The 10,990-nt window shown below is 37.9% G+C and overlaps 1 protein-coding gene across 3 annotated transcripts; it reads left to right on the forward strand.

Annotated features, from left to right (window-relative positions):
• The first annotated feature begins 597 nt into the window (after nt 1-597).
• On the forward strand, nt 598-4,195 carry LOC139780587 (uncharacterized). Of its 3 annotated transcripts, none has more exons than XM_071719283.1 (3): nt 598-857; nt 1,941-3,174; nt 3,276-3,517. In XM_071719283.1, the coding sequence occupies exons 2-3, from the start codon at nt 1,976-1,978 to the stop codon at nt 3,385-3,387; spliced, it is 1,311 nt and encodes a 436-aa protein (XP_071575384.1). In that variant the 5' UTR covers nt 598-857; nt 1,941-1,975; the 3' UTR covers nt 3,388-3,517. The 3 variants fall into 3 exon arrangements, with proteins under 3 accessions (XP_071575384.1, XP_071575385.1, XP_071575383.1); XM_071719284.1 differs by having other exon boundaries at nt 3,293-3,517; XM_071719282.1 differs by having other exon boundaries at nt 1,941-4,195.
• The last annotated feature ends 6,795 nt before the right edge of the window (nt 4,196-10,990 follow it).

The following is a 10,990-nucleotide window of genomic DNA, read 5'->3' on the forward strand; positions in this document are numbered from 1 at the left end:
AGAGAGAGAGATGAGAGAGAGAGGAGAGAGAGAGAGAGAGACTATTTGCGTGTCTTATTACATATGTCCTCCGGGGCGAAGCCCGGGTAACCAGCTAGTATTATATATATACGCACATGTGTGCATAAGAATATATGTAATTTATAAAAAGCGGGTGCTTATTAGCCTTGATACGTTACTGCCTTCTGCTACGGACGGCCAGAAAGCATTTTCAGGTTCAGGCCGTATTGCTAAGAATCCATAGACGCGGCAACGCCGCGCGGCGTTGCCGCGTCTATAGCATATGTCTCTCTACCACCGTGCGTCCGTGTGACCGTGTGAGCAATTCAGTGGTGTGTGTACGTGTACGGAGTTTCGCGTTGTCACCACCAGTGGTCACCACCTTAGGTGGTGGCGTTTTCGCGTCGGAGTTCGGCCTTTGCTTTAGTTGATATTACCGACGTCGAGGAAGTTCGGCCTTCGCTTTAGCATCCCCTTAACGGATGACGCGCTGACGGGAGCAGCCATATTGCTTTTCTTGCAAAACGGGTCGCGCGCTGATTGGCTCAAAAACTGAACGAGTGCGCAGCGTCGGGAATGCTTCACCTGTCTACTTACAGTACTTACACCATGGTTAAGCCGTTAGCAATGACGAGGGACGTGGACGGACGAGCGACGCTCGACGTTCGGATAAATTTCGAATAAAGACGCGTGGACGATCCGACGATATGCTGGGCTTACACGTGATTTGCAGCGCCTAACATGTAACACGAGAGCAAGAATAACGAACATGATGCTGACGGATACCGTGGAAATGCACGACTCCGAGGTGCCATTCACACCGACATCTTGAATCAGCTGTCAAGCAGACGATACAGGTATGAAACCCATTTCCGACAGATCCTGGCATCTAATTATTACAATTCCGTCGGTGATTCGAGTAGAAAAATAATAACGTCGGAAGTTGCTGTTGCATATTTTTTTATCGCAAATATTTTTTGATATCCTATTTTCGTTTTTGAAGAATGCATCCATACACATGATATAATAATAATAATAATAATAATAATGATAATGATAATGATAATAATAATGATAATAATGATAATGATAATAATAATAATGATAATGATAATAATGATAATGATAATGATAATGATAATAATGACAATAATAATAATAATGATAATAATAATAATAATGATAATAATGATAATAATAATAATAATGATAATAATAATAATGATAATAATAATGATAATAATGATGATGATAATAATAATGATAATAATAATAATAATGATAATAATAATAATAATAATAATAATGATAATAATAATAATGATAATAATAATGATGATGATGATGATGATGATGATGATGATGATGATGATGATGATAATAGTAATAATAATAATAATAATAATAATTTCAAGAATATTTATGTTTGAGAACTGCAATTTATCCGAGGAAAAAGAGAGTTTGTAAAAAAAAATAATTGATTGTAACAAGCATTGACTGCATTCCGATATTCACTGTCAGTACTGAAAATCTATATTTTACGTCATGTACACTATAGATTTTCAGTACTGACAATTGCTGACAGTAAATATCGGAATGCGACCACTGTAATATATCTCGATTGTGTACATATACTATTTGCGAGAAATAATTAACAATGGTGATTGGTTGGATCCAAAGGTAATAACCAATCTTCTATAGCTACTTAGCAGCTCAGTGTGTGGTCGTGCTTCTGGATGCACCCAATAAAATCGAGATTATATCGAATTGCGAAGCGTGTGACAAATAAGGTATTCACGAAGAATGCAAAACGCGTTGTCGATACTGAGAACTATTAGTGATTGGTTGCTTTTTTCACACGATTTTAATCGGATTTAATGTTTCGCGACACATACACGATTTTCGAACAAATTACTTATGTGCATGTTATATGATTTCAGCATTTAGCGCGTTATTTGATGATCTCCGGTGGGACATGGAAATATCTGAAGGCAATGTACAAATAAGAAATCAGCCAACAAACTTGATCTCAGCGTACGATAAGCGGAAGGATGATGAGCCCGAGGTGGATCTTAATGAAGTCGAAATAATTACATCAGCGCAGCATTTTTGCGCAATCGAGATCAGAGAGACTAAGAACTATGATGAGGAAACGATTGACAAAGATCAGAGTGAAGCGAACGAATCAAACACTTCAGAATCCACTTTAGAAAATATACAACATACCGAGAACGGCGCTATTACTAACGTGCTAACAGATCCAATTTATTTAGACTCCTTGAACTCTAATTCCATAAATATCGAGTTACAAAAACAGTCGAACGCAACGGAAGTGTTTATTCGAAACAACGAACAGATAACAACCAATTACAATATATCTACAGTGACTATATCGAACGAACTTTTGGATGGGCTTAATATCAATATAAAAAAGGAGGATGACGAAGATCACGGCACATTATATACCGCAGAATGGTTATGCGACGGCAATAACGACGCCAATATACGACTGAGGATCTTGAAGGATGCCAAACAAAATGTACAAATTCCCGTTGACGTTGACGACATAATCACGTTAGCGAAACGTAAAAGCCAATTAACGGATAGCAAGAATAGCCTTGAACAGGAAAAAACTAAATTATCTAGAAGATCAAAAAAACACGTCAAGCTGAAGTCCGCCGTGCATCATCAAGACTACAGGGAAAGATTGAGGAAAAAGGCTGAATGTATGAGAGAGAAACGGAAAAAACTATACGAGCAAGAGAGCGAGGAGCAACGTTTGCAAAGGTTGTCAAAGGAAGCGGCGAAGAGACGCGAGATGAGAATGTATTACGAGACTTCGGAGCAACGGAGGAAACGACTCGACGCTGAAGCAGCTAGAAAAAGAGAATATAGAATGTATAACGAGACGCCGGAAGATAGGAGAAAGCGACTGGATCGTGAAGCTGAAAGAAGAAGAATTAAGAGATTGTCATTATACGCAAACGAAACGCCGGAACAGAGAAGGGAAAGATTAAATAAAGAGTCGGCAAAGAGGCGAGAGGCCCGCTTGAGTCAGTATGCTAAAGAGACAGAAGAGGAAAGGAAGGAAAGATTGCGAAGGGACGCGATGAGAGCCAGGGAAATGAGATTCACAAGATCCGCCATCGAGACGGAAGAGGAGCGTAGGCAAAGGTTAGTAAAGGATGCCCTTAGAAAAAGGGAGGTAAGAATGCATGGCAGCCATGCAGTGAACAATAATTTTACGGAACTCAGAACCGTTCGCAATTTTCAAGAATTGAACGATGTGCAGATAAGAGACAATCCCGAAAATCAATTGGACGGCCATTATCTGAGCAACTGGATGATGTGGTTTCAAAATACATTGACACAGCCGGTTCACAGTGAAGAACAGGTCGCAGAGCCGCAAGCACAGCATAATAGATAACTTGTGTTTTCCGTTATGAGCATGATTTCTCAAGAACTTTTGTATATGAACGCGATAATTGATAATAGAAAACAATCTGGATGTGCTTTATATATGCTTCCTATATAATTCTCGGACGTGGAGAGACAAAATCGTAACGGCACAATTACCATTACGCCAATTACTTATTTGATAACATTACGAGACTTACAATAGCAATAGCAAGAGAGTTATAAATTCATATTAGAAACACTATTTTATAATATTTATAAACGCCGGAACGAACACAATTACGCTGTTTTGTCGACATAAAAAGAAATCTTATAACTTAATTCGCATTATTTGTATCAACTGCTGAGGACAGATGAAGACTTCAGAGAAAAACCGAACATTTTCCAGTGTGTTTGCGTAATGTTTAATCGTGCGACTAATTATTTAAATATTTAAAAGATTTTCTTGCTCGTAAAAGATATGAGATACATCTTAAAGTAACATAGTTACTCTTTGATGTTAGGTTTAAGTGTATAAATAAATTTTGAGAGAGGTTGATGCGACGAAAGAATGGGAGTTGTACATTGAAAAAACAGACAAGAGAAGCAATTCTTGCCAGTGCCTTTTATTCATTGTTCAACAAAATAAGCGTTCAGACTGAATTCATTAATACATATGGCATTTGAACATGAGTGAATGATTCTGGTGAAAGTTTGACTGTCTCTTGTGCTATTTGTACAGACAGTTATTATGTACTTCTTTCTACAGTTCCTTTATAATAAATATAATAATAAATTATGTTATAATGCGTCATTTCACTTTTTCTATAAATACACGGAGAAAAAGTTACGGTTGCTACAACAGAATAATAATGTTAATTTTCGCCCATCCATACAAAAGGGTTATGGAAACCATAGTACTCTGGAAGTGACCTATATGGTTGCCCTAACCTTAGTGAGGGTAGCTACTATATGGATGTTGCAACCATAATATATGGATGTTACAACCATAATGAACAAATATTCACCCGACAAAAAAAATTATTTATTTTGAAATTTTATTACTGTTTTTTAACTAAATTTGTTTCTTAAGATGCAGTCTATGATTATAAATATTTTCTCGTATTTGAAAAAAACACTTACCTTGGTGGGATTCGAACTCGGGACCTCTGGATCGTGAGCCAACTGCCTTACGTGGTAGACTACTTCTTAATTTAATGTAAGTGTTTTATATAGTCTACATATGGCATAACCAGCGCAAATATATAATTTTTCAAAAATCATCTTAAGAAACAAATTCAGTTTAAAAAGAGTAATAAAATTTTGAATTGGATATATAATATAATATTTCTTAATGTCGGGTGAATGTCAGAAACCAGTGTCGGCTCATTACGAAATTTTGTGTTCGTAAATATATTTATGAAAAAAGTATATTTATAAAGTTAAAACATCCTTATCAAATCCACTTTATTCTATGCAGAAATTCTTTTGCGCGCGCAATGGAACTAACCTCTCAATCATGCAGTGATTCAGTGCTGTACCGTGCAGCTATATCTTATGGATCTCTCAACCATAATATTTGTGCTGCAGACCACATAAGAGAGATAGCAATAATTCTTTGGTTGAGGCAACCATATACGAGGGTATTGTAACCGAATGTCACGTATCGTAAGAACTACGGTTATGAAAACTGTATAAATGAGCATATCTTAACAGCTACATTCAATGTAATATCAATTTAACTTGAATTCACATACATTTCTTTTTCAATCATAGAGAATGATGTTGTAACAACCGTAGCAATTTTCTCCGTGTACATATTTTTTTAAATTCTAATTTACTTATTCTATACACGCAGAATTGTTTGATAGTTTAATGATTTATCAATCATTTAATGATATTTTTATTTAAAATAAATATTTAATAGATACAAATTATTATAAACTGCAACTATTGCAATCAATATGCAGGAAAATATAATTAAGGTGAATTTAATTTAATTTAATGTTCAAATGTATTATTTTACGAAATAATGAACAAATGACATGAATTAAAAACTGCGTGAATTGTTAGGGAGAATTCACATCTTGGCAGAATAGCAGAAAGCAGAAAAGCAGCAGCCAATCAGGACTTACGCTGGTAGTAAGCAGAATGTACTGCTCATACAGCACAAAATATTTTTAAAATTTTTTAAAAATATTTTTTAGGAATTTCTAAAATACATTCTAAAATAATTTACAAAAACATTTTTAGAATGTTTCTATGTCCGCCAGATCATGTCAGAAAAATTTTTTCAAAAATATTTTTAAAAGGTTGCAAATAAATATATTTGTAAAATCTTTTAGAAATATTGCTTCAAAAAATAAAATATGTTTAACCCAATCAGCAATAATTGTTTCACGTGTAACGATGCACCCCGAAATGCATTGTTCCCGGCGAACATCAGCCGGATGCCGCCCGGCCGAACATCCGCCGGGTGAGGAAAGGCACGGTGTGCCAATTTTAAACGTACTATTTTGCGTCCGATAAGTCCTCGAAAGGATTTACCGCGGTAACCGACTCGGAGCGCCGAGCGGTATATATATACTCGGCCAAAAACGGCCGAGAGTCGCCGAACGCGATTGCGGCGCGCGGCGCCGAGGGGTATATATATACCCGCGTCTTTTTGACGAAGATTAGATTCCGCCGTGAGCTAGCAACCGATCCGACCGATTCTCCGCTGCTCTCGGATTCTGAAATCCTGAAAACCGAATCGACCTGAAGTAGAGAGACGCTCTCTGGTTCTGTCAAGTGACGTATCTTGACGATCGATTCAATCCCGACCGATTGCATCTTATCGCCGCGCCTCAGTCTAGAGAGTTATTGCTCTCTAGACTCGCTGAGGGTCTCAGCCGCTCGATAAGACATCTCCAGCACGCTTTACCGTCGCGAACCAGGGTAGAGAGTTGCTCTCTACGCTCGCCAAGGGTCTTGGCTGCCCGGTATAGCCTCCTGCCCTGCCTGACGCATCGCTGCGCTCTAGTATAGAGAGTCGCTCTCATCTGTATTCGCTGAGGGTCTCAGCCGCACGATACCGTCTCCGTCGCTCGGTAACCGCCGCGCACCGGTGTAGAGAGGTGCTCTCTACGCTCGCCGAAAGTCTCGGCTGCCCGGTACCGCTTCCTGAGGCCCGATAACCTCGGTAATACCGGTAATACTCGGTAAGGATGCCAGACTCGCGGTTTTTGCCAGCCACTGCCAGCCAGTGGTGGGGATGGGCAGAGATGCCAACTTTACGGTTCAACAACGCAGCCGAGCGCTTCGGCTGGCTTCGGCCAGCTTCGAGCGTCAGCGGTAGAAAAGGATAGACAGATCTGCTGTCTTTTTCTTCTCTCTCGAGCTATGGCTATTGGCTATGCGATTTCGGATCTCGTGAATGCCGAGTTGACGAGGCGACCAGGCGACGCGTGACATTATATCGGCGCGCGACATTAATTATCGATGTATTTTCCTACATATTAATAAATCTAAAAAATTATTTAATAAAGAATTATTATATACATTTTTTTATATGTTAATACAAAATTAAAATTTAAATTAAAATATAAAAATCCACTCTTGGTCAATATATACGTTTTTTTATTTAAAAAGAATCACTGTTTATTCAACAATCTCTATTTAAAGAATTAATTTCAGCGCAATATGATATTATTAAGTACTAAAAAAAATTATAGTTTATACACTGTTCTTCTTTCTGTCTTTGAATTTATTTTCCATTAAATGTATAACGTACATATTGTTGCTCAACGGAAACCGCGAGAAGGTGGTGGTCTCTTCCACCAGGAGGAAAATGTAAAAATAATTTTTGCACCCTGGGTGTGTGTGTGCGTGTGTGTGTGTGTGTGTGTGTGTGTGTGTGTGTGTGTGTGTGTGTGTGTGTGTACACTACACATGCATTTATGTTCCACAAGCGATCGAGATGTCTATTACGGAAAGATTTCTTACGCTTCTAATTTTTAAGCGTGATGTTCATTACGGACATTATTTATTACACGCTTATACTCTTTAAGCGTGATGTTTACTACGGACAAGATGTTTTACACGCTTATCATTTTGAAGCGTGATGTCTTTTATAAACAAAACTAGCTTTTGAGCCCGCGCGAAGCGGGCGTATCTCATTCTCTTTTCTTTTTGTAAATCCCTTTACCAGTCATCGCCCAAATCAATCACTTTTACATTTTGCATCTGTAATTTTTAGTCAATTTTATTTATTTATATTTATATTTATATTTTATTTATATAAAAAATTAGGATATTAAAATGGTGGACTTCCACACCACCCACGTTTCCTGTTTTTTGACGTAGAACTACGTCTTTGTCGACAGTAAAGGGGGGGTAAATCCAGGAGCACAGATGACTTTTATGGGCGCAGAGCAGCCGATTTTTAAAAGCGCAAAGCAGCCGAATTTGAAAGGCGCAGAGCAGCCAATTTTTATGGGCGCAAAGCAGTCGAATTTGAAAGGCGCAGAGCAGCCTATTTTTATAAGCACAAAGCAGCCGAATTTTATGGGCGCAAAGCAGCCGATTTTTGTAGGCGCATAGATATTTTATACCCTTCTCTAATTAAAGTACCCTCTTGAGAATGCTACATAGAGTTGTCCGTGAGCAAATACGGATTGTGGCAGATAAATTCCAACTTTTTCTAAAGTTTGTCCCTGAGATTTATTGATTGTCATAGCAAATGTCACTCTAATAGGAAACTGTCTTCGTTTGAGCTTAAACGGGAGCTTAAACAAAATTGTTAATAATTTAATCATCCGCAGCATGTAGCCTTAAAGTACTGTGGTCTTTTTTAACAGCACTAGTGTATAATTTGTCCGCCGACATAAGATACAAATGTTTGTCTTCAATCGTCATGCTTATAGATGTTTCTCCTTTTGCCTTCAATGCTGACTTAAAAATGCAAGTGGCATGACGATTGAAGACAAACATTTGTCTCTTATGTCGGCGAATAAATTATACACTAGTGCTGTTAAAAAAGACCACAGTACTTTAAGGCTACATGCTGCGGATGATTAAATTATTAACAATTTTGTTTAAGTTCCCGTTTAAGCTCAAACGAAGACAGTTTCCTATTATAGTGGCATTTGCTATGACAATCAATAAATCTTAGGGACAAACTTTAGAAAAAGTTGGGATTTATCTGCCACAATCTGTATTTGCTCACGTACAACTCTATGTAGCATTCTCAAGAGGGTACTTTAATTAGAGAAGGGTATAAAATATCTATGCGCCTACAAAAATCGGCTGCTTTGCGCCCATAAAAGTCATCTGTGCTACTGGATTTACCCCCCCCTTTACTGTCGACAAAGACGTAGTTCTACGTCAAAAAACAAGAAACGTGGGTGGTGTGGAAGTCCACCATTTTAATATCCTAATTTTTTATATAAATAAAATTGATTAAAAATTACAGATACAAAATGTAAAAGTGATTGATTTGGGCGATGACTGGTAAAGGGATTTACAAAAAGAAAAGGGAATGAGATACGCCCCGCTTCGCGCGGGCTCAAAAACTAGTTTTGTTTATAAAAGACATCACGCTTTAAAATGATAAGCGTGTAAAACATCTTGTCCGTAGTAGACATCACGCTTAAAGAGTATAAGCGTGTAATAAATAATGTCCGTAATGAACATCACGCTTAAAAATTAGAAGCGTAAGAAATCTTTCCGTAATAGACATCTCGATCGCTTGTGGAACATAAATGCATGTGTAGTGTACACACATACACACACACACACACACACACACACACACACACACACACACACACACACACACACACACACACACCCAGGGAAATGTAAAAAATTATTTTTACATTTCCCTCCTGGCGGAAGAGACCACCCCCTTCTTGCGGTTTCCGTTGAGCAACAATATGTACGTTATACATTTAATGGAAAATAAATTTAAAGACAGAAAGAAGAACAGTGTATAAACTATAATTTTTTTTAGTACTTAATAATATCATTGCGCTGAAATTAATTCTTTAAATAGAGATTGTTGAATAAACAGATTCTTTTTAAATAAAAAAACGTACATATTGGCCAAGAGTGGATTTTTATATTTTAATTCAAATTTTAATTTTGTATTAACATGTAAAACAATGTATATAATAATTTTTTATTGAATAATTTTTTAGATTTATTAATATGTAGGAAAATACATCGATAATTAGTGTCGCGGGGCTATAATTATGTCACGCGTCGTCTGGTTGCCTCGCCAACTCGGCATTCACGAGATCCGAAATCGCATAGCCAATAGCCATAGCTCGAGAGAGAAAAAGAAGACAGCAGATCTGTCTATCTTCTTCTACCGCTCGACGCTCGAAGCTGGCTGCTGAACCGTAAAGTTGGCATCTCTGCCCATCCCCACCACTGGCTGGCAGTGGCTGGCAAAAACCGCGAGTCTGGCATCCTTGCTCGGTATCCCGCCGTACGGAAACTCCGACCACGGAAATTCGAACGCCCGAGACCCATGCTGGCCGCGACATCGCCTCGCACGAATCCGCGCTTCCGCGTCAACCGTCGACGTATCACCGCGCCGCATTCTACGAGCCCGCAAGCCCGCCATCGACAGAAAGGTTGTCCCACTTTTCGTGATAGGTTTTGGAACGCACTCTATCATGCGAGCGATCATGGTGTAAACCCCGGTGTCCACGATGCAAGAACTGTGTCCAAGTTTCGGTTTAAGCCAATCAACTTGCAGCTCTTACAGAAAAGTAGCAGTTTCATTGGCTTAAACCGAAACTTGGACACAGTTCTTGCATCGTGGACACCGAGCTTAAGTCATGGTCTATAAAGGTATATCCACACAAACTTGCATAAGTCCATAAGCATATGCATGAAGAAATGGATTGGTCTATTTCCTTATGCATATGTATATGGACCAATCAATTTTCTTATGCTTACGCATTATGCGTTGTGCAGAAGTGTGTGCTCCCCGCTTCAAGGTGGAAGCACATAAAATTGCAGGAGCCATGGGCAGAATGCAGAAGCCATATGCGCATGCGCTATGGTGTCTGCATTCTGCCCATATGGCTTCTGAATTTCCAATCTACATAAACTATGCATTATGTATTTTTATGTAGATTGAAAATTTAGAAGCCATAAGGCAGAATGCAGACACCATAGCGCATGCGCATATGGCTTCTGCATTCTGCTCATGGCTCCTGCAATTTTATGTGCTTCCATCCATGGTGTTAGAAAACAGGTGTAACAGTTTCGAGGATGCGCAGTCTTCATTTTCTTTGACCAATCAGAATTTTATCCAAGATGCCAAAAGCAATATGGCTCCCCCCATATTATTTTGAAGTATAGTTAAAGGTTATATTGTGTTTAGATATTAGATACCCATACAGCACAAAATGTTTTTTAAATATTTTAAAAATATTTTTTAGGAAGATTAAAATAATTTAAAATAATTTACAAAAATATTTTTAGAATGTTTCTATGTCCGTCAGATCATGTCAGAAAAATATTTTCAAAAATATTTTTAAAAGATTGCAAATAAATATATTCAATAATATTTGTAAAATCTTTTAGAAATATTGTTTAA

The sequence above is a fragment of the Temnothorax nylanderi genome, unplaced genomic scaffold (assembly GCF_030848795.1).
Source record: "Temnothorax nylanderi isolate EJ_2023f unplaced genomic scaffold, tnyl_v1.0 TNYL_tig0286_pilon, whole genome shotgun sequence".
Lineage (NCBI taxonomy): Eukaryota > Metazoa > Arthropoda > Insecta > Hymenoptera > Formicidae > Temnothorax > Temnothorax nylanderi.

Excerpts from the sequence above, each read along its gene's own strand:
- LOC139780587 (XM_071719282.1), top strand. The coding sequence starts at position 1,976 with ATGGAAATATCTGAAGGCAATGTACAAATAAGAAATCAGCCAACAAAC.